The 23,737-nt window shown below is 45.9% G+C and overlaps 2 protein-coding genes across 4 annotated transcripts in view; both read left to right on the top strand.

The window, feature by feature from the left end:
- Positions 1-4,681, top strand: part of LOC139234830 (heterogeneous nuclear ribonucleoprotein D-like) — a 31,630-nt gene extending 26,949 nt beyond the window's left edge. For 2 of the 3 annotated variants that reach the window (XM_070865560.1, XM_070865559.1), the window contains exons 7-8: positions 2,003-2,114; positions 4,293-4,681. In XM_070865560.1, the coding sequence (XP_070721661.1) occupies positions 2,003-2,079 (77 nt within the window). In that variant the 3' untranslated portion in view covers positions 2,080-2,114; positions 4,293-4,681. The remainder of the gene's footprint in view (positions 1-2,002; positions 2,115-4,292) is intronic. The other variant, XM_070865562.1, reaches the window with a different exon arrangement.
- Positions 4,682-8,512: 3,831 nt separating this feature from the next.
- On the top strand, positions 8,513-16,659 carry bloc1s2 (biogenesis of lysosomal organelles complex-1, subunit 2). The gene is made up of 5 exons (XM_070865558.1): positions 8,513-8,631; positions 11,261-11,377; positions 13,511-13,630; positions 14,740-14,844; positions 16,069-16,659. The coding sequence occupies exons 1-5, from the start codon at positions 8,541-8,543 to the stop codon at positions 16,098-16,100; spliced, it is 465 nt and encodes a 154-aa protein (XP_070721659.1). The 5' UTR covers positions 8,513-8,540; the 3' UTR covers positions 16,101-16,659.
- The last annotated feature ends 7,078 nt before the right edge of the window (positions 16,660-23,737 follow it).

Here is a 23,737-nt window from a genome sequence, read left to right as displayed (position 1 = left end):
TGAAAGACGGCATTCCCTCAGCACTGCACTGGGAGTGTCAGCCTAGATTTTGTGCTCAAGTCCCTGGAGTGGGACTTGAGCCCACAACCTTCTGACTCGGGGCGAGTGCGCTACCCACTGAGCCACAGCTGACAGCATGTCATGGAAATGGTCTCGACGCCCCTGGGTCGGGGAGGGGATATTGCTCAGGGTTTCCGCACCTGATTGGCTATCCGGCAGCCCCTTCTGGACACATGCTTGCAGACATCGGATGAGAACAGGATCAGCTGCGATGCCTCATGCATTCAAATAGCCTACTGAGATTCAGCTCACACATGAAGTATGATCACTTGGCTGAGGTGTAGCGGAGGTCCACTGGTGCCCGTGGAACCATAAAGCAGCAAGGAGTTGCTGCTCCTGGGAGACAGGAGGAGGAGTTTGTCCCCTCTTACATTTGGTCTCGGTATCTGACTTTTGCTAACTTGCTGTTATGCCCTGGAAAGTTTATAGTATTCCAGGAATCCTCTCTCCCTCGTGAAACAAAATAGTTTCAAAGCTTGCCCTGCTTTCCCATTGTGATCTCTCTCGTGAAATGCTGAGATCTACTTAAAACACCTCTTCCTCAATCCCCCCCCCACCCCCACCCCCACACCTCAAGAAAAGGGAAGCTGATCTTTCAAGACGGCGGATCATAAAAGGATTGCACCAAATGGGGACCACAGTGGAATCCAGTTGTAGTGATTGATCTGATCACCCGCCCAAAGTTGGTCGCTGAGCAGGGCTGAAATAAGGCACCCCTGTTAAAGTTTAATTTTAGGTATGTGTTTAACTTTCAGGGGTGTTTTACCCTGTCCGAGCAGTGCACCACAGATTTACACAGCCGCAGCGCTGCTGAAACTGCCTGCACGCCGTTAAAAAAAAAAAAGAACACATTCCATAAGAGGACGTTGGTTGGAAGAATATCTAAAAGCTAAATTCAAATGAATTGGAAGTGCCTGCTGTTAGCGCTGCTCTGCTGTTCAGTGGCAAGGAGCACTGCTGTGAACAGGCAAACCATTTCCTGAATTGAATTTTTTAGGCATTCTTACCGGTTAAATCAAAGGAATCTTTCTTCTTTCCTCCGCTTAAACTGATCACACCTGATGGGATATATGCAGGCTGAATCTCATCGGGTGTGGCAAGCTGGGTTTCACCCATACATCTGTGTGATCACGAGAAGCAGATTCCTCTTTATAATCTAAAGATTAATGGAATATTGAACTGGATGTTGCTCTGCATTTTCAAAAATTACCTTTCTGATCAGCAATGTTCCCTGTAAGCTCCGGGGAACCCACGCAGCTGGCTGTTCAACACAAACGCGCACGCGTGGCATTTTGAATGGCCAGTGCAGCCCCTTAAAGCAACACCGTAAGGCGAAACAAAATTAGAGGGAACATTGCTGCCCAGATAGAGTTGCAACTTAACTGCACGCATCTTAACCAGAAGGCTTACAAAGAACGGACTTGCAATTGTAACACTTCGCATCCTCCGAATGCCCCAATGCACTTCACAGCCAACTTAAGAAATGTAGTCGTTGCTGTTAATGTAGGCAAACACGGCAGCCAACTTGCACACAGCAAGGTCCTACAAACAGCATTGAGATAAATGGCCATTCTGTTTTTTGGTGCTGGTTGAGGGATGAATGTTGCCCTAGAGCTCCCTGTGCCTCTGAATAGTGCCATGGGATCTTCTCTATCCATCAGAGTAGGCAGACAAACCTTCTGTTTAGCATCTCATTTGAAAGACGGCACCTCTGACAATGCAGAACTCTGCTGCACTGTAGGCATCAAGCTAGATTCAGTGTTTGGGTCCGAGAAGGGGCTTGGAACCCACTGTCTCCTGACTGAAGAGGTGAGCGTGCCACCTGAGCTGAGCCACACTGACACTTCTGACAAAGGTGTTGGGTGAGCAGAAGTTTAGTTCAAAAGGTAGTCAACAGCTTGAGAGTTGACAAATCCTTTTCTTCAACTAATTTTACTTTCAGGTCAACCAGGCACCTATGGTAAAGCTCCTAGGAGAGGAGGAGGAGGAAGTGGCCAAACTCAGTATAGGCCTTATTAGATGACTTGGCTGTTCCGAAGCTCTCCATGAACAAGGTAAAGCCCATGTTTCACAGGTATTTGAGGAAAATGTGCACATTTGAAATTAAAAAGCTAGTTCAATGTTCTTTGGTTTCAAAATGGTTAATAAAATTGCCCTTGCATTAGCTCTCTCCCAGCTACCTAAACTTTTTAACTTAAAAAAAAAAAGTTCTTGACCCAAGTTTATTTGAAACTTTCACCGTCTCTCAGACCTGAAGGTACATTATTGGATCTGCAGTGGAAAAGTTTTTTTATAGCTATGGATTGGAGGTCAGCTACTTCTGCTTAAAAAAAAAGTACTATTTCACTAACTTTCATTAGGGTTATAGCCCTTGGCATGTGCTCTCCTCGGTCGGTCGGGTAGAATGACTAGGATGGTCTTTGTTGTAGGTTGTAGTACGTTACGGCTGCTTTTGTTTTTGTCACGCAGTAACTTTGGACCCTGTTTTGCTGAAATGTAAATCCACCTGTTTTGAATAATTGGATTGTGGATATATTTTAAAGAATCATCTTAACCTATGATCTGGTTCTTCTAATCTCATTGACCAATCTAATGGGGTGGGTGGGTAAGGAAGAGAAGAAGTGAAGTTTTTAAATTCACTTGGGCAGTCAGGGGATGTTTAGAATCAATCCCAATCAAGTACAAGAGGTTGTGGGGGTGGGGGGGGGGGGGGGTGCGGAGCGGACTGAGAGGAAAGAGAGAGGAGGACTCGTACTGTACACAAGAAATAGGAGCAGGAGACGGCCCCTCGAGCCTGATCCGCTATTCAATAAGATCATTGATGATCTGATCATGGACTCAGCTCCACTTCCCTGCCCGCTCCCCCATAACCCTCAACTCCCTTATCGTTCAAAAACCTGTAGTCCAGTCATTGAGCTGCAGACTTGAGATCACTCCTGGTGGCCTATGCCCTGCTTCATGCTGAATTGTTCAATGTCCGTTGAGCATAATTCTCCTTGATCGAGACCCTCTTTTATAGGTATAAAAACACTTCTAGCGTGCAAAATAAAAGCTTAAATTATAGACTTCTAAAATGGCTAATGATTGCAAACTTAACAAATAAACCACCCAGTGCTTTGGTGGAACTGAATTGGTGTGCATCAGCTTGACTATTTGCCTCCAGATTGAACTAGCTCTTTAATCTCTGTGCTTAGTAATCTAAATTCATAAATCAATTATATCTTTATGCTGCAAATATACTTCATTATTGTAAGTATTAAATATGGGTATAACTTTTTTACTCTTGCTCCCATTTAACTCTTTCTTTTGAAGTTTTACATAAATATTTACAGCAGTAAATTGTGTAAGGATAACCTAGTCCTGTTTGAGCACTTAATGAGTAAAAAGATCTCAGGTAATGTACCATAATGGGTTTTAAGAACATCAGAGCAACAGCCTGATAAGAATGCTACCAGTCTAATTCTGACTTGTACCGTTATGTTTGTACCTGCCAGTGGGAGCTTCATTGCAGGCCATGTCACCATGACCACACGATTCGCACAAGCCTGCACATTATGGACAGAATTTCGAGATGCCCTGTGGTATGGTCTCTTCCAACCTTCTGTCTCACCATAAAGATTAAAGACAGTTTTTAAAAAAAACTCTAATTATACACTTTCATTCACGCAGACATTGTTTTTCCTTTTTTTTAAATAAAATTATGTAGTCATATTTTCTTTACAGGCTCAAGTTAAGTGGTAATATAGCCATGACCTCCTGTTTCTTCAATGGATAAAGCCGCTCTTACACATTGTGCTTTCTTTTAATAGTGTGTAATTTGATAATGTACTACCAATTGCTAAATAATGCTTGCCTTTTTTTCTTTCTATAGCTCAGTAGTGATGCGTGACTCATGTCTGTAATGTTAATGGACTTGTATATTCTTGCAGCGTCTGCAGTGTGTGTGAAATATAGTTTATGTATTGTAAAATGCAGTTGGCTTAACAACTGAAGGCTGGGCCCAAGAGCATGGAGGACTTGGGTAATTTCTTGAAGATAACGACCAATCAACCAAAAACATAGTTTTCGCTCTTCAAACAAATTTTTTTTCTGCTAATCGGTATTGCCAAGAGTAAACCTGTCTCGGCCAGCCCAGTACTTCACACGGTTAGTGTGTGCTTTTTAAAAAAAAACACAAAAAAAACTAACGGAATTAGAAGCTTAACCTTGTTGTTGTCTCTTCTGTTTTCCAGGCGGCAGCAGCTATTATAACAAGAGAGAGTAGACATCTTTTGAAATCCTTCAAGAAGTGGAGAAACCCGTCACAGATTTTGTTTTTTGCATTATGGGCAGTGTTGGATCGGGTGGACTTTTTATGTTTTTCTTTGTAACTCTCCCTTTTTAAATGCAAGTACTCCTTGCTGACTGTGACATTTTTTTTTGTAAAGGGGACAAAGTTCTTGTGTGAAGTTTTTAAACTAATATAATGTACCACCATTTAGTTTTACTGCTGGTGAGCACATCGTGGATCAGTGTGGCAGATGTTAAGGGGAAAAAATGTGTTTTTTGTTGTATGAGCTTTGTGAAATATTTCCATTTGTAACTCCTCCTGCGTGATTAAATAAAAACATTTGTACATGTTCTTTGCATCTCTTCCATTTTAACACCCCCTCTGCCCTCTTCCTCATCAAAAAAAATCAAACTATTTTGACACTGAGAAAGAATGCTCATAGTTAATGGCATTCAGGGTTTTTCCCACAGCAAAGTGGCATGTTTAAGTGAGTTTACTGCAATAACTTACTTCAACTGAATTTCCTCAATGTCTGTATCTGCGGCCTTTAATAGAATTTTCATTACTGGGATGCCAGTCTGTGCACTTGTTCTCGTAGTGAGGTTTGATTTCTGGTTTGTTAGGAACTGGGTAGAGGTGAGGCTTTTGCTGAAAAATAATCAGGCAAGTTTTCTGCCTTCATAAGATTCAAGTGTACAGCCTGGAAATGGAAAGACTCTGGAACCATTGTACCCTGGGTTATTGTCATGCTTCGGTAGAGGGAGAACTTGCATGTATATAGTACCTTATCACATCCTCGGTGTTGCAAAATGATTCAACAACAAGAATTAAAGGAGCTGGCTTGTGGAAATGCTTCCATAAATAACTAGGGTAAACTAGGTTGATACAGAAGAGATGGGCTGCATATAAACAGGACAGGACTAAAGAGACTATTTATACAGAGGAAGTCATTAAAATACATTTAGCTTAGATACATGGTGGGAGGGAGGGAGGCGGGGCTGGAGAAGAGAGCAGGGGAAGTGACTTCAAAAGCAGAAGAGATGGAATGCAAAAAACTGCAGGAGCATAGTGCCCAGGGAAGAATATAAAACCAGTTTTACAAGATTCACAATCAAATGGCAACATTAGAAGGATTTGACTATCATTGTGCATTCACATGCAAGATGGCCAAGGAATTGTCTAAATTGAAGTAAATTAAATACTGTGCAGTTTGCAAGAGGTTTTCTCTGCGATGTTGCAATGACACAAGCAGAATCTACTGGAAATAGCGCAGAATGCTCCCACTAAAGAACTGATACCATTGTAGGTGCAAAGGGCCAAATTGTCTCCTGGAATTATAATGCACAGAACGAGGCTATTTAGCTCATCACATCTGTGCTGGTTCTTGGAAAGAGCGATCCAATTAGTCCCATTCCCATCCGTTGACTTCCTGTGTTAACATTTCAATGCAGATAAGTTTCCACCTGAAATATTAACACACACCTTCTTTAGGGCAGTGATTGCCTTGCTCTGCTCTTCCAGCATTTTACTATTTTTATTTGATTGCTATTTTATTTTTTGCCTTAACCACAAGGAAATGGAACTGATCACATGGCTGCAACACAGATTGCAGTCTAATAATTATGTAGCGAGCTGGTTTTCTTTGAAGGGCTGTGTCTAGTTTCATCAGAATGTTACCAGAGCTCCAAGGGTTAGATTATGAGAGATTACATAAACCAGCCTTGTATTCCCTGGAATATTGAAGGTTAAAAGGCCATTTTACTGGGGGTTTTAGGGTGTTGAAAGGAATTGCTAGGGTAGGTAGAAACTTTTTCCGCTGGTGTAGGAAGTCTCGGACAAGGGGACATAACCTTAAAATCAAAGCTTGTCTGCGATGTGAGCATTGCATTTATTGCCCATCCTTAATTGCCCTCGAAGGTGGTGGTGAGCCACCGCTGCAGTCCGTGTACTGAAGGTGCTCCCACAGTGCTGTTAGGGAGGGAATTGCAGGATTTTGACCCAGCGACGACGAAGGAACGGCGATATATTTCCAAGTGAGATTTGGAGGGGAACTTGGAGATGGTGGTGTTGGTGAAGGATCCTACCAGTTACTTTAAATCTATGCCCCCTGGTATTGACCTCTCTGCTGAGGGAAATGGGTCCTTCCTATTCACTCCTATCTAGGCCTCTCAATTATATGCACCTCAATGAAGTCTCTCCTCTGTTCCGAAGAAAACCCCAGCCTATCAAGTCTTTCCTCATAGCTAAACTTCTCCAGTCCTGGCAACAACCTCATAAATCTCCTCTCTATTCTCTTTAATGCAATCACATCATTCCTGTAATGTGACCGGAATTGTACGCAGTAGTCTAGCTCTGGCCTAACTAGTGATCTATATAGTTCAAACATCACAAGCATAATATAGATCAGAAATTATTTGATTGGTGGGACAGGCTGCAGGGGCTGAGTGGCGTCCTCCTGTTCATATGGAACAGGCGCGAGGGGTAGAGTCTACTGTCCCTATGTAACAGGCTGGATGGGCTGATGTTGAGTCCAGTTCGTTGGACATAGTCAAAAGTGAGTTAAATGGGGCCCTTACAGCTAAGGAGATCAGGGGGTATGGAGAGAAGGCTGGGGTGGGGTACTGAGGCAAATGATCAGCCATGATCATATTGAATGGTGGTGCAGGCTCAAAGAGCCGAATGTCCTGCTCCCGCACCTATTTTCTATGAATGGCCTCCTCCTATCTCTATGTAACAGGCTAGAGGGTCTGAGTTAGCCGCCTCCTGTTCCGCTCGAGAGGTTGAATGGCCACCTGTCCCTATGTAACAGGCTGGAGGGGCTGAGTGGACCCCTGTCCCTATGTAACAGGCTGGAGGGGCTGAATGGCCCCCTGTCCCTATGTAACAGGCTGGAGGGACTGAATGGCCCCCTGTCCCTATGTAACAGACTGAAGGGGCTGAGTGGCCCCCTGTCCCTATGTAACAGGCTGGAGGGGCTGAATGGCCCCCTGTCCCTATGTAACAGGCTGGAGAGACTGAATGGCCCCCTGTCCCTATGTAACAGGCTGGAGGGACTGAATGGCCCCCTGCCCCTATGTAACAGGCTGGAGGGGCTGAGTGGCCCCCTGTCCCTATGTAACAGGCTGGAGGGGCTGAATGGCCCCCTGTCCCTATGTGACAGGCTGGAGGGACTGAATGGCCCCCTGTCCCTATGTAACAGGCTGGAGGGACTGAATGGCCCCCTGTCCCTATGTAACAGGCTGGAGGGGCTGAATGGCCCCCTGTCCCTATGTAACAGGCTGGAGGGACTGAATGGCCCCCTGTCCCTATGTAACAGGCTGGAGGGACTGAATGGCCCCCTGTCCCTATGTAACAGGCTGGAGGGACTGAATGGCCCCCTGTCCCTATGTAACAGGCTGGAGGGACTGAATGGCCCCCTGTCCCTATGTAACAGGCTGGAGGGGCTGAATGGCCCCCTGTCCCTATGTAACAGGCTGGAGGGGCTGAATGGCCCCCTGTCCCTATGTAACAGGCTGGAGGGACTGAATGGCCCCCTGTCCCTATGTAACAGGCTGGAGGGGTTGAGTGGCCCCCTGTCCCTATGTAATAGGCTGGAGGGACTGAATGGCCCCCTGTCCCTATGTAACAGGCTGGAGGGACTGAATGGCCTGTCCCTATGTAAGAGGCTGGAGGGGCTGAATGGCCCCCTGTCCCTATGTAACAGGCTGGAGGGACTGAATGGCCTGTCCCTATGTAAGAGGCTGGAGGGGCTGAATGGCCCCCTGTCCCTATGTAACAGGCTGGAGGGACTGAATGGCCCCCTGTCCCTATGTAACAGGCTGGAGGGACTGAATGGCCTGTCCCTATGTAAGAGGCTGGAGGGGCTGAATGGCCCCCTGTCCCTATGTAACAGGCTGGAGGGACTGAATGGCCCCCTGTCCCTATGTAACAGGCTGGAAGGACTGAGTGGCCTGTTGCTGGGCTCCAGGGCTCTCCCTGAGCACCTGCTTTGCTCTCATTGGCTAAGACAGAGGGGGTGTGTGTGGGGGGGGATGCTCCCCATGTGGTGTCGCAGCACCGCCTCCTGATTGGTCCGCTGCGGAAGAGCAAGCGAGAACCCACCCTTCCTCAAAGGGGCGTGGTCACTAACCTCCTCTCCCACGTGGGGCCGTGCGGGCCGCGCCGATTGGCTGGGCCACTGGACGAAGCGGGGGGGGGGGGAGCGGGTAAAATGGCGGCGCCGGGCGTGGAGGCTAGCACGGCCCCGGGGGAGGAAAGTGAGACCGAGACCGAGACCGAGACCGGCGGAATGCGGAGGACGGGTAAGCGGGGAGGGCGAGGCTCTGGCCACCCGCAGCCGACCCCCTTGCTCGGCCTGCCGCTGTAACCGGGGCCGGGGAGTCTCGGGCCTACTGCCGTTGCCATGGACACGGGCCTGCGGCAATCCCTATTGCCTTTCCCATTTAAACTTGTCTGACCAAACCCCCCCCGACCCCCCAGTTCTAGAAAAGCGAACATTTTCTCCAATTAAATATACTAACTTTTATTTATAGAGCGCCTTGAACGTAGGGAAACGTCCCAAGGTGCTTCACAGCAATTTGACAACACGTTAGAGACTGAGGGGTATTGACAGGGTGGATGCAGAGAGGACGTTCCCCCCCCCCCCGTGGGGGGAATCTAGAACTAGGGGGCATAGTCTCAGAATAAGGGGCCGCCCATTTAAAGCTGAGATGAGGAGCAATTTCTTCTCTTGAGGGTTGTAAATCTGTGCAATTCTCTGGCCCAGAGAGCTGTGGAGGCTGGGTCGTTGAGTATATTTAAGGCGGAGATAGACAGATTTTTGAACGATTAAAGGAGTGAAGGGGTTACGGGGAGAGGGCAGGGAAGTGGAGCTGAGTCCACGATCAGATCAGCCATGACCTTATTGAATGGCGGCGCAGCAGGCTCGAGGGGCCGAATGGCCGACTTGTGATTATTGAGGGAAAGTGAGTAAAAGCGGGAGAAGGAAGTGTAAAAAGAGGTTCAAGGCTCGGGTCTCAAGCGGCAGCCGAAGTGCGCACGCAGAATAGGCACAGACGATAAAAGAAAAATAATCCAATAAGGATTATACAATAGTAAAATCAGTACAATAAGATTACTCATTAAACAAAATTAAATATATATCATAGTTATAAATTGTTAAAATGAGAAAATCAGCAATTGAAGCAAATTAAATAAGTTATTTGCTTTCTTTAAAATTCATTCCCTGTCCAGCGATTCAATTAATTTTATTACTTTTTATTTCTCTTTTTTTTTTTCCCCCTGTGACCGGTCTGTTGATGGGAAGACTGAGGCCCATTGTTTTCAGTTCCCTAGCCACCTGCTTTATCCCTCGCCCCAACTTCTCTCTCAGGCTGAACCACACTGTTTGCAACCTTGTTATTGTTGTGATGGCACTGAGAAACTCTTTTTGGAGTTTATCTGCAAAACAAAACACATTAAACCGTGCCACCCGACCTGGGTGACACACCAGACATTTACAAGGCCCTTTTTTTCCTTTTTTTGGTTTTTTTTTTTCCCTTTTTTTTTTGGGCAATAAAATCACAATTTTTCCCCAGTGCCCCCTATAAAAGGGAAGGGGACACTAAAAACACCGGCAATTAAAACAAATTAAACTTTAAAACGTAAAATCAAATTAAAATTTGGTTGCCGGGCGTGATGATGCACTCCAGTCCCTCCGGTGCCCACCTCTCGCGGAAGGCCGCGAGCGTACCGGTGGACACCGCGTGCTCCATCTCCAAGGACACCCTGGACCGGATGTAAGAGCGGAAGAGAGGCAGGCAGTCAGGTTGAACGACCCCCTCGACCGCCCGCTGCCTGGACCGGCTGATGGCCCCCTTGGCCGTGCCCAGGAGCAGTCCTACGAGGAGGCCTTCGGACCTACCCGCTCCCCTCCGCACAGAGTGCCCAAAGATCAGGAGAGTGGGACTGAAGTGCAGCCTGAGATCTGCTATAGATGGAGAAGCAGCTGATGGGACACTCGAGCAACAACGACTTGTATTTATATAGTGCCTTTAACGTTAGTGAAAAGTCTCAAGGCTCTTTCACAGGAGTATTATGCATCTAAAAAATTTGACACCGAGCTACATAAGGAGAAATTAGGGCAGGTGACCAAAAGCTTGGTCAAAGATGTAGGTTTTAAGGAAAGAAAGAAAGACTTGCATTTATTTAGTGCCTTTTCCGACCACCAGACGTCTCAAAGCTCTCTACAGCCAATGAAGTACTTTTGAAGTGTTGTAATGTGTGGAAATGTGGCAGCCAATTTACGCACAGCAGACTCCCACAAACAGCAATGTGATAATGACCACATAATCTGTTTTTGTTATGTTGATTGAGGGATAAATATTGGCCGGGACACCAGGGATAACTCCCCTTCTCTTCGAAATAGTGCCGTGGGATCTTTTACGTCCACCTGAGAGAGCAGACGGGGCTTCGGTTTAACGTCTCATCTGAAAGGTGGATGTAGAGGAGTAGAGAGGCGGGGAGGTTTAGGCAGGGAATTCCAGAGCTTAGGGTCCAGGCAACAGAATGGTTGAATGACTATAATCAGTGATAAAGAAAAATAAAGACTTGAATTTATATAGCGCCTTTCACGACAACCGAACGTTAAAGCGCACTACAGCAAATGAAGTATCTTTAGAATGTCGTCACTGTTGTAATGTGGGAATTTTTTTTGAACCGTTTTTTAAAAAAAAATACAGACCCATGAGACTTTATTTCAGCATATTATTTTGACAATTCCATAAAATTGCATTATCTTAGAAAGTAGTAAAAAAAAAATCTGAGTGGCCTTGGGTCAAAAGACTAACTTTGTGGGTCTTGAGCACCCCCCTCTATGGCTCATCTCCCCCACTATTGGAGAACCACTGGATCGTCCAGTAATGCTATGTTGCATTTTTACTCCGATAATAGATGATTTTGGAGTGGAAACAGCAGAAGAAGCCACCGAACCTTCCGAACCAGACATCAATGAACTCTGCAAGGACATGTTTACCAAAATGTCTGTCTACCTGCAGGGAGAGCTCACAGGTTAGTTTGATATTGGTTGTACAGTGATCAAATTGCGGAGAAATGCTCTATAACTCGGGCAGCACATCCATCTCGCCTTTCACACCAGCGTGATGGTCCTTTGCACCTTTTTCAGAGCAATTGAAGCGATCTCGCGACCACTACAAACCATTAAACAGAGACTCTTGGTTCAGTGGATGTTAAAGATTGTGACTTGGCCAACATTCCACCCTCATCATCATCATAGGCAGTCCCTCGAATCGAGGATGACTTGCTTCCACGCCCAAAGGTTCAGCGGTGTTTCAATGAAGGACCTAATATTCCAGGTCCCGAACTAAATCTCGAAGGGTGGAAGATGCCTGTGCGTGGATTTTTTTAACGTGGGGTGGCCGTTGCACACCAGCCACCACACGGGCTTGACAGAGCTAGGTCTTGGTTCAGTGGCAAGGATTAACCAAGACGACTGGAGACCTGCTCTGCCGTTGCAACTAGCGCAGGTACAGGACAGCAGCTCAACAATGACTCATCCTTTAGATTCACCCCGTGTGCCATTTCTCCTCTTGAATTTTGCACCTTCTCAAATTAGAGATCGATAATTCGATGAAATGGTAACTCATGTTCATAAACCGTGTGGCATTGCAAGCTGGTGCACAAATGTGCGACTCCCTACTGCAGTAAGCAGCCTCCAGCTCGCCTGCAATTTCAAACGATCATCTATACGTTCTGTCACCTGCACAATTCTCTGAATCATGTGACTGATGTACTAGTGTTTAGAAAAGCACACGAGTTGTAAAGTGCTGATTTAAGTTGCTATTAGCAGTCATGTTCAACAAGACATGCCCATTAAAATTTCAATCTTATAATAGAGATCAACAGATATCCAGGTTTCCCTACATTAATTGGCCAGTTTCTGAGCTTGCTGTCTCGGTGGGAGTTTCTTCTGTATATTAATCTTCTCTACATCCTTTGCCCTGGGAGTCAGTGTCTCCTTGTGATCTGTATTCCACCCTCAACCAATACCATAAAAACATTAACTCATCATTCAACTCGTGGGGTGATTCTGCAGCAGATTGGCTGCTGTCTGCGTAACTTGCTGCATTCAAAAATAGTTGTGTGAAGTGCTTTTGAAATATATTTGGCTGGTGATGAGCAGCAATTATAGATAGAAACACAGTACATCTTTAGTTTAAGATGCTGGTACATTGTTCCTTAACTTTCAGTTTGGTACTGGCAGAAAACACCCTGGAAAATTCCGCAGTCCAAATTTAGGACTAATAACACAGATGTGCCAAGCAATCTAAACCCAAGGCTCCCGATGATGAAACGTTCTCGATTTTTAAACCAAAGTGATGCTTTCAGAAATGGCAGGGCAGTAGAACAGCAGCATTTTGCATTTATGTAGCGCCTTCTATATGGATGTTGCTAACCCACGACATTGTAGAGTAAAAGCAAGAGAAATGGGAGACCCAAGGCAGAGGAAACCATTCTGAGAGGGGTGATTGAAGGCTTGGGTGTAAAGATGGGTTTTGAAAAGGTCTTTAAAAGGAAGAGTGAGTTGATAAGTAAAAGGGGTGAAGGGTGGCGTGGAGTCACAAAGAGCAAGGCCTGAATGGCTGAAAGGTCTGCCACCAATGCTTGTGTGAAAGGTGGGGGGAAAGTGCTGCACAAGAATGGGAAGATTGAAGGGTACGGGAGTGCAAGCAAGTGTGGGGGAGGTTGCGGAGCCAAGGTGGAGGGTGAATGCATTGGGGATGGGGAGCTAGCTTATGTCTGCTAGTATGGGGCAGATGGATGAGCAGAAAACACAGGTTGAAGGTTGTAAAGGACAAATGTACGACTGGGAAGTATTTCTTTACAGCGGGTGATCAGCCTGGAGTGGGTGGTTGAGGCCAGGACGCTGGGCCCATTTGAGTTGCAGCTAGATGCTGCAATGGAAAGATGTCACGGTTGATAATCTAAAGGTTCTGCTCAAATGCACTGAAGGACCACATCTTCTGATGCCTTACTGATTGCAGTACAGTATGAAGTTAGACAAAGCTAGTCTCCCTCTTGTACCTGTTACTGTCTTTAGCAGCCTTATTGTTGAGCTACACATTACAAAAAGAATTCATCACTCAGTTATTGATGTGCCTCAAAACTTTTTATATACCTTAGCTACTTGTGAAGATTACAAACTTTTGGAGAACATGAACAAACTGACTGGCCTTAAATACCTAGAGATGAAGGAGATTGCTGTTAATATTAATCGCAACCTCAAAGATCTCAATCAGAAATGTGAGTATTTGGCATTTCAATTTTAAACAGTGTTTAGTTGATCTCCTGTGGTGAGCTGGAGCATGGCTGTAATGTTGAATTTCTAATCCCATTAGACCACTGTTTGGATTCCCCTATAGGAGATTGCCTAAATAGGTTTTGTGCTAAATGAAGGCTAATTATTGGGAGTTCCTCTAGACTTGATGTCTTGTATCGACAGTCTGCCCCGATTATCTCGCGGATTATAAACAGCAATGATTAACTGGATATCTTCTCTCTTCAAAATGTGGTGGGTGCTAAGATGCAACATTTGTATCGCTAGGCGAAGATGGGGTTGAAACCTTGGGGTGCCGTTGCCAATGTTCCCTCTGATTTTTTTTTTCCCGTGCTTGGTCCCTTTAATTGGCAGTACTGCTTCAAATTTTCGTGCACGCACGGTTTCTTCCATGCAAAGTTGCGCAGCCTGCGCGGGACCTCCAGACCGCTGCATGGCTGCGCAACTTAGAGGAAGCGTTGACTGTTGCCCTGCACAAAGTAAACTGCGTGACTTTCCCAAGATGGGTGAGGATCTACGGAGCTGATTTACACTGAATCCAGCACCGTTGCCGATTTGCGCGTTGATGAATTTAGCGGCACCGAAACCCAGTATCTGTACTTTAGACCGTGGGCGTAGCTAGTAGGTAAAGCTCCAGTGGAGGTGGAAAAATACTGTCACGGGGGTAAGTTTTCAGTAAGGGTGCCACAAATGGGGGTGCCTCCAATACAGGGATAGGAGGTCAGGGGGGAAGTTGGTGTTCAAATTTGGAGCAGCACAGCTCATGAAGTAGATCATTTTTTTTGTTGAAGGGCACGGTGTGTGGATAGGAAAGTGTGGCAGGCGAAAGAAAATGTTTCCTGTAATGGGTTGTATCTGTACTGCTGTGCTGGGCGCATTCTCTCTGCTTTCCTTGAGCAATCACACTTTCGACTTTTGCTGGTAAATTAGTTGTCTCTAATAAAGTGTAATGACGTTCTGCACCTGCCGTTCTACTGGGTATAGAACTAGTTTACCGCAGCTCATTTGATTTATTTGGCTTTTTTGTGTAGCCTCGAGTAGTTAATTGAAATCTGCGTGCTGTTTTATCTTCTAGATGCCGGTCTGCATCCATACCTTGATCAGATCAATCAGATTGAGGAACAAGTCGCGGCACTGGAGCAAGCAGCCTACAGACTGGATGCGTACTCCAAAAAGCTAGGTGTGATTTATGCCCCGTTTTAAAATATTTTTTGCAAGCACTCATGGGTTACTCTGGGGGAATTTGGTATGTTTTGAGCTACACACTCGTCCACAACTCACGCAAAAACCATCATTCTTGGGCGATCAGTTGGTAGAACTCCCGTCTATGACGTGGAGCTCCGTGATGTTTATGATCTGAGCTCACACTCCAGTGCGTTACTGAGGAAGTGGCAGGTAGTGCAGTTTGACAGATGAGATGTTAAAAGAGGGCGCTAGCTGCATATTTGGGTGGATGTTCAAGATCCCGAGGCACCATTTGAAGTAGAGCGTAGAGTTCTACTGTTGTCCTGGCCATTGTTTCTCCCTTTACCAACACCCATCCAAAACAGACCGAACTGGTTACTCGTTTCATTGCTGTTCCTGGGTGTCCCTATGTCCAAAACGACTGTCTGTTTATCTGTCATTGTAGTTGCAAGTTAATAGTGTGACGAGCTATAAGAAGGTTCAACTATATAAATACAAGCCGCATAGGGTGGATGCAGAGCAATATGGGACATGTCCCAAGGCTTGTTGTTAGGTAATCTTACCTTGGATATCAGTGTTCCTTTTGGTGATCAGGTGTGGCCTTTGGTCGGTCCATGAAACTAACATAGAAACATAAAAAAATAGGTGCAGGAGTAGGCGATTCGGCCCTTCGAGCCTGCACCGCCATTCAATAAGATCATGGCTGATCATTCCTTCAGTACCCCTTTCCTGCTTACTCTCCATATCCCTTGATCCCCTTAACCGTAAGAGCCATATCTCACTCCCTCTTGAATATATCCAGTGAACTGGCATCAACAACTCTCTGCGGTAGGGAATTCCACAGGTTAACAACTCTGAGTGAAGAAGTTTCTCCTCATCTCAGTCCTAAATTGCCTACCCCTTATCCTAAGACTATGTCTCCTGGTTCTGGACTTCCCCAACATCGGGAACATTCTTCACGCATCTAACCTGTCCAGTCACGTCAGAATCTTATATGTTTCTATGAGATCCCCTCTCATCCTTCTAAACTTCAGTGAATACAAGCCCAGTTGATCTAGTCTCTCCTCATATGACTGCCCAGCCATCCCTGTCCCCATGTAATCTGGCTAAACCTCCTGCGAGCAAATGGATGAAAATGCAAATTCTCATTGAAGCCTGTTCCAGGTAGTAAGCCTCTTGTTCAGGTTCTCACTGAATTGTTCTATTTTTTTTTTTACAGAAGCCAAATTTAAGAAACTAGAGAAACGATGACCTCGACTGCATTGAAGATGTCACAAAATGACGTACGTTCATCTGTGGATCGAAGAAACACAAGCCATTGTGTAAAGAACTAGAGAACTGATAAAAGTTTCATACGGCAATGAAGAGATTATTTTGGGGTTCTGCGGTGACAAATCTACAATGATTGAACAATGGATGTGTTGCGGCAGTCTTTACTTTTTACCTGTACATGTATGTGAGTGGTTGAGCAAAGTAAATGTTTTGGACTAGATATGTCTCTACTACTAACCTCTCCAGGACATTGGGAAACCCTTGCCAAGCAAACCGCTTAACAACTTAGCTTCTTGCTGTTCAGTCGATTTTTCTTTTTTATTATTTAAATGGGTCGTTCCTCCGCTCTGACTGCTGGGGCAGAGTCATCTGGATAGCTCCCAACTAGAGCGTAAGAATGGAATGAGAGAGGGCCCTCGTTCCATCAGCCTACCCCTTCCACGGACAGAACCTCCAAATCTGGGGGCCGTGGCAGTTTAACAATAACTGTGTCGGTAAACTATGAAAACTGCTTATTAAATAGTATATTGAATCTTAACCGAATGGGTTTTCTTGTGACAATAATTCAGAAATTCTCAAATTGGAGATTCTGGTGACTGGTGTTAAATTTCTGTTTCTCAAAAATCGACAACTCTGTGTATGCAAAATTAGAACCTTTGCAGTATGAGTGAAAGCATTCAAAGAGCATCTGAGACAAAAGTGCAAAATGTGGTGGGTTATCTTGCTGTAAGTATTACACTAACGTAGACCTGCATATCCTGTTCACGACTGCTTTTGATTAGTTGCATCTTCAATATGTAAACTCGGGTTCTGTGCTGCAATCTTAATTCTATCCAAGAACGCTTATTATCTGCATTGAGGAGGAAATACCATGGCGTTTTGAAAATAGTTAATCAGGAGCTTGGAGTAAACGAGTTGCTGATTATCTGATGCATGTCTTGGAGCTACATATAGCAATCTCTTTTCCCTCACTGTCAGCTTGCTCTTAATATTCATTTGCCCTAACACATGTTGGCACTGTTCCTTTTAGAAACATAGAAAATAGGTGCAGGAGTAGGCCATTCGGCCCTTCGAACCTGCACCGCCATTCAATATGATCATGGCTGATCATGCAACCTCAGTAGCCCACCCCTGCCTTCTCTCCATACCCCCTGATCCCTTTAGCTGTAAAGGCCACATCTAACTCCCTTTTGAATATGTCCAACGACCTGGACTCAACAACTTTCTGTGGCAGAGAATTCCACTCTCTGGGTGAAAAAGTTTCTCCTCATCTCGGTCCTATATGGCTTACCCCTTATCCTTAGACTGTGTCCCCTGGTCCTGGACTTCCCCAACGGGAACATTCTACCTGCATCTAACCTGTCCAATCCCGTCAGAATTTTATACGTTTCTATGAGATCCCCTCATTCTTCTAAATTCCAGTGAGTATAAGCCTAGCCGATCCAGTCTTTCCTCATATGTCAGTCCTGCCATCCCGGAAATCAGTCTGGTGAACCTTCGCTGCACTCCCTCAATTGCAAGCACGTCCTTCCTCAGATTAGGAGACCAAAACTGAACACAATATTCCAGGTGTGGTCTCGCCAAGGCTCTGTACAACTGCAGCAAGACCTCCCTGCTCCTATACTCAAATCCACCTCGCTCTGAAGGCCAGCATGCCATTTGCCGCTTTCACCGCCTGCTGTGCCTGCATGCCTATCTTCAATAACTGATGTACCATAACACCCAAGTCTTGTTGCACCTTCCCTTTTACTAATCTGTCACCATTCAGATAATCATCTGCCTTCCTGTTTTTGCCACCAAAGTGGATAACTACTGCTGGTCACCTCCTCTTTCTCCCTGCTTGCTGTTCTAATTGCTAGTATTGATTTTTCTCCTTCATTGTTCTGGCTCTGGCAGTAGTTTCTGGCGTTGTATCGTAGTAATTTGTGCCCAGGGTTGGCTCTCGGTTGCAGGGCATTCCCATTTCTTGAGCCCTGTGCCTCTTTGAATCCATGAGGGCCACGCTCCGTCTTCTCTCTGACCTTTGGGCACGGTTTCCTTCCTGGATCTTTGCAGTTTCTCCCAAGGCCCGCCTGGAATGTCGATAGCATTCGATGCTTTTGTTGTCCTTCCAGAAAGGCGGCAGGTCAGTGTCTACACTTGAGAAGCAGACAGTTCCCCCTTTCTGTCCTGCACTGGAGTTCCACGTATTTGGAGACTTCATTTAATCTGTTGACTACATTGGAGGCTCATGTAATCTGGAACCACAAGTGAAATTGTGAGATTGTCACAATGCTTCGGCATTATTTATAATCTGCCGCCTATTTAAATTCATACACCTGCTCGGCATTTCAAAATGTAAATTTTAAATTGGGTTTTGTTAAGAGCATTGCCATGTAACAGGGGCCGATGATGCTGTCTTTAACAGGGACATCTGGTGTGGTGCTAATACCTTGAGTCAATACTCTTGTGCCCGTGTATAGCATACCTGTAAGATGACCCATAAGGATGGGCCTTATACGAAACATCCGTAAGACAAAGGTCCTCCACCAGCCTGACCCCGCCACAGAGCACTACCCCCCGAGTCATCAAGATCCACGGCATGGCCCTGGACAATGTGGACCACTTTCCATACTTCGGAAGCCTATTATCAACAAGGACAGACATCGACGACGAGATTCAACACCGCCTCCAGTGCACCAGCGCAGCCTTCGACCGCCTGAGGAAAAGAGTGTTCGAAGATCAGGCCCTCAAATCTGCCACCAAGCTCATGGTCTACAGGGCTGTAGTGATACCCGCCCTCCTGTATGGCTCAGAGATGTGGACCATATACAGTAGACACTTCAAATCTCTGGAGAAATACCACCAACGATGTCTCCGCAAGATCCTGCAAATCCCCTGGGAGGGCAGACGCACCAACATTGGCGTCCTCGACCAACATCCCCAGCACTGAGCACACTTGACCAGCTCCGCTGGGGGGGCCACATTGTCTGCATGCCTGACAAAAGACTCCCAAAGCAAGCGCTCTACTCGGAACTCCTGCACGGCAAGCGAGCTCAAGGTGGGCAGAGGAAACGTTTCAAGGACACCCACAAAGCCTCCTTGATAAAATGCAGCATCCCCACCGACACCTGGGAGTCCCTGGCCAAAGACCGCCCAAAGTGGAGGAAGTGCATCCGGGAGGGCGCTGAGCACCTCGAGTCTCGTCGCCGAGAGCATGCAGAAACCAAGCGGAAGGAGCGTGCGGTAAACCAGTCCCACCCACCCTTTCTTTCAACGACCGTCTGTCCCATCTGTAACAGAGATTGTAATTCCCGTATTGGACTGTTCAGTCACCTAAGAACTCATTTTTAGAGTGGAAGCAAGTCTTCCTCGCTTTCGAGGGACTGCCTATGATGATGATGAAGATGACCTATAAAAAAGGGCTCCTTCTACTTTGAGTGAGGCGTGTGGAGGGTAAGTGGTGCATTATCCATGTCTGGCCCAGTCATCCAGTGCTCTCCTTTTAAAGTAACCTTTTCGGACAACCTCCCTACTTATAACCTGCCAAACCATGGCTTAAATTATTTTGCTTGCATGTGTATGTGTACATAAAATGTTTGTACACACACACAGCTATTGTTTTGTTGGGCAATTCTGCTATGGCTGTGTGTATATTTGGAACTCCGCTTTAGAATTAAGCTGCTGTTTCTGAGAGGTTATTCTCTCAAAACGTCATCATTATTCTTGGATGAATCAAACATGCGCTGTTATTGTATGATTACAGCACTGTCGCCTGAAGCAACCAGGGCAATCAACACAAACAAATGAAATTGAAGGATTCTGATATTTTAAGGGAAAGGCAAAGTTTGCCTATTTCAGCACAGCCCTGCGATTGATTGATTTGCAATAAAAGAGTTACAAAATATTTGTCTAATTTCATACGTATAGTTGGTTGCATTTAAAACTGAAATGTTAGGATACCGTCACTGACCATATTGAAGGGAGCCGCAAAACTTGCAGAAGGAACGTGTAAGAGTGCTTTGTATTCGAGTCTCGTAGTCTTACCAGATTTTTGTTTTTGAAAAAAATAACAATTTTCTTCACCCTGCATGAAGTGCTGGTACTCTCTCTGCTGAGCCAGGTCGGTGACGATGGGGAGTGTAGCTCATGGGTCCTGCATGGGCTGAATGGCATTCCTCATCCGCATTGATCTTGTGAACACCCTCTGGCTGGCAGGCAATCAGTCAATAAATAGATTTAGCTATGCACATCTAGGAGAGAAAACAGGCAGGTGGCCTGGTTGCACACACACACACACACACACACACATAGAAAGTAGGTGCAGGAGTAGGCCATTCGGCCCTTTGAGCCTGCACCACCATTCAATAAGAGCATAGCTGATCATGCAATCTCAGTAGCCCACCCCTGCCTTCTCTCCATACCCCTTGATCCCTTTAGCCGTAAGGGCCACATCTAACTCCCTCTTGCATATATCTAACGAACTGCGGTAGAAAATTCCACAGGTTCACAATTCTCTGAGTGAAGAAGTTTCTCCTTATCTCAGTCCTAAATGGTTTACCCCTTATCCTTAGACTGTGACCCCCTAGTTCTGGACTTCCCCAACATCGGGAACATTCTTCCTGCATCTAACCTGTCCAGTCCCATCATAATTTTATATGTTTCTATGAGATCCCCTCTCATTCATCTAAACTCCAGTGAATACAGGCCCAGTCGATCCAGTCTCTCCTCATATGTCAGTCCTGCCATCCCGGAAATCAGTCTGGTGAACCTTCGCTGCACTCCCTCAATAGCAAGAACGTCCTTCCTCAGATTAGGAGACCAAAACTGAACACAATATTCCAGGTGAGGCCTCACCAAGGCCCTGTACAACTGCAGTAAGACCTCCCTGCTCCTATACTCAAATCCTCTAGCTATGAAGGCCAACATGCCATTTGCTGCCTTCACTGCCTGCTGTACCTGCATGCCAACTTTCAATGACTGATGTACCATGATACCCAGGTCTCGTTGCACCTCCCCTTTTCCTAATCTGTCACCATTCAGATAATATTCTGCCTTCATGTTTTTGCCCCCAAAGTGGATAACCTCACATTTATCCACATTATACTGCATCTGCCATGCATTTGCCCACTCACCTAACCTGTCCAAGTCACCCTACAGCCTCTTGGCATCCTCCTCACAGCTCACACTGCCACCCAGCTTAGTGTCATCTGCAAACTTGGAGATATTACACTCAACTCCTTCATTTAAATCATTGATGTATATTGTAAAGAGCTGGGATCCCAGCACTGAGCCCTTGGGCACCCCGCTAGTCACTGCCACACACGCACTGGATCCCCGAGCTGCCTCCAAAATTTGTCACCAGAAAACACACAATTGTGCCCAGGCATCGACAGTGCAGGAAACCAAATGGCAATAGGCTTCCATTAGTATAAACCCTAACAGTACAGCCAAGGTTGCATTTGATGCGCCTCACTCTCAACAGCGACCTTAACCAGAACAATAACTCCGCCATACTGAATAATAAACTGCACAGCTTTAAAAAGAAAACTGATTCCACAGATTTTCAAGGATTTGTAATCCCCAACAAAGGCTTCACTGTATTAGTACCAGTACTGGTAATTCATTGCTGTAGTTTTCTAACCCAGTATCAAATGGGAGCACATTTTTGTGCTGTAGACTAATCTCCAATGTAGACGGATTAAATCAAATCATTAGAGCAGCCAGCTGTTTTTTGTCGGTGCCTCCACTACCATAGTGGCTCAGTGGGCAGCACCCGTGCCTCTGAGTCAGAAGGTTGTGGGTTCAAGTCCCACTCCAGGGACTTGAGCACATAAATCTAGGCTGACACTCCCAGTGCAGTGCTGAGGGAGTCCCGCACTGTCAGAGGTGACAGCTTTCAGGTGCAATGTTAAACTGAGGCCCCGTCTGCTCTCTCAGGTCGACGTAAAGATTTCACACTACTATTTTGAACAAGAGCAGGAGAGTTCTCCCTGGTGTCCTGGCCAATATTTATCCCTCAATCAACATCACAAAAAAACATTATCTGGTCATTATCACATTGCTGTTTGTGGGAGTTTGCTGTGCACAAATTGGCTGCCGCGTTTCCAACATCATCATCATAGTCGATCCCTCGAGCGAGGATGACTTGCTTTCACATGAGTTCACAGATGTTTCAATGAAGGACCCGATGTTCCAGTCCTGAACTCCAATTGAGGGGGTGGAAGATGCCTGTGCGTGGATTTTTTTTTAACGTTTGGTGACCGTTGCACATCAGCCACCACACGGGCTTGACAGAGCTCGGCCTTTATCCAGCGGCAAGAGTTGAACCAGGACGACTGGAGACCTGCTCTGCTGCACGGACCTAGTGCGCACACATATCGCAGTGTGGTCTGGGCCCGTGCTGCCCCTGGGCCCTCGGCTCTTCTGGGCCCCGTACCCTCATTCGCCGCACCTTCACCCACGGTGTTCCAGGGCCCAGCGCTCCAGCTCTATTTATAGCCCCGACCTGCGGTGGTGTTCCCGCACAGCTCGGGGCGGCCCACGATGACTACACTTCAAAAAGTACTTCATTTGGCTGTGAAAGGCGCTATATAAATGCAAGTCTTTGTACTGTCCATTTGAGATAGTCTCACTCACTCATGGAGGATTTTCCCATGAAATTCCCATTGCTGGCATACATTCAGAATGAAAATCCTAGTATAATATACTAGGGCAACATCAGACTAAAAATCAGATTATAGTGAAAAGATTCATTTGTTTAGTATTCTGTTAAATGGAATAACCGCCCCGGGAGAGTAACTATACCACGTTACTTTTTTTTGTTTAAAGCCCAGGTTCTTTTTGCAGATTAATGAATTCTGAGCTGAAAACCCTGGACTAAATTTAGCTGCTCCATGTTGTACTTTGCAAAGTCTTGGTAGGGCCACTAGATGGAGTCCCTGTTAAACCCTCAACTAACTGAGCACATTCTGAGTGGCGTTCTCAACACAGGATGTATTGTACAGCCAGTCGGGTATATTATAGGATAACGTGGGTTTCAGGATATTACAAGGCATCGTTCATTGAGCTGAGATGTTCTTTTGGATGAGATGTTAAACTAAAGCCCCATCTGCCCTCTCGGGTCCCATGGCTCTATTTTGAAGAAGAGCAGGGGAGTTATCCCTGGTGTTCTGGCCAATATTTATCCCTCAATCAACATCACTAAAAACAGATGATCTGGTCGTTATCACATTGCTGCTTGTGGGAGCTTACTGTGCACAAATTAGCTGCAGCGTTTCCTACATTGCAACAGTAACTGTACTCCAAAGTACTTCATTGGCTGTAAAGTATTTTTAGATGTCTGGTGGTCGTGAAAGGAGCTATATAAGTGCAAGTCTTTCCTTCTGTAATAAAAACAGAAAATGCCAGAAACACTCAGCAGATCAGGCAGCATCTGTGGAGAGAGAAACAGAGTTAATATTTCAGATCGATGACCTTTTGTCAGAACTGGAAATAGAGATGTAACCGGTTTTAAGCAAGTGCAGAGGCAAGGGAAAGGTTGGGGGGAGGGGGTGCGTGGGGGTGGGGGGGAAGAGAAGAACAAAAGGGAAGGTCTGTGATAGGGTGGAAGGCAGGAGAGATTGGAGAGACAAATC

The sequence above is a fragment of the Pristiophorus japonicus genome, chromosome 22 (assembly GCF_044704955.1).
Source record: "Pristiophorus japonicus isolate sPriJap1 chromosome 22, sPriJap1.hap1, whole genome shotgun sequence".
Classification (NCBI taxonomy): domain Eukaryota; kingdom Metazoa; phylum Chordata; class Chondrichthyes; family Pristiophoridae; genus Pristiophorus; species Pristiophorus japonicus.
This window is presented reverse-complemented; position numbering and strand designations above follow the sequence as displayed.

What these genes read in the sequence shown, in the direction of transcription:
- bloc1s2 (XM_070865558.1), top strand. Translation starts at nt 8,541, where the DNA reads ATGGCGGCGCCGGGCGTGGAGGCTAGCACGGCCCCGGGGGAGGAAAGT. An exon ending in CGGCGGAATGCGGAGGACGG is followed by an intron (nt 8,632 to 11,260) that starts GTAAGCGGGGAG and finishes CTCCGATAATAG; the next exon opens with ATGATTTTGGAGTGGAAACA. An exon ending in TGCGTACTCCAAAAAGCTAG is followed by an intron (nt 14,845 to 16,068) that starts GTGTGATTTATG and finishes TTTTTTTTACAG; the next exon opens with AAGCCAAATTTAAGAAACTA.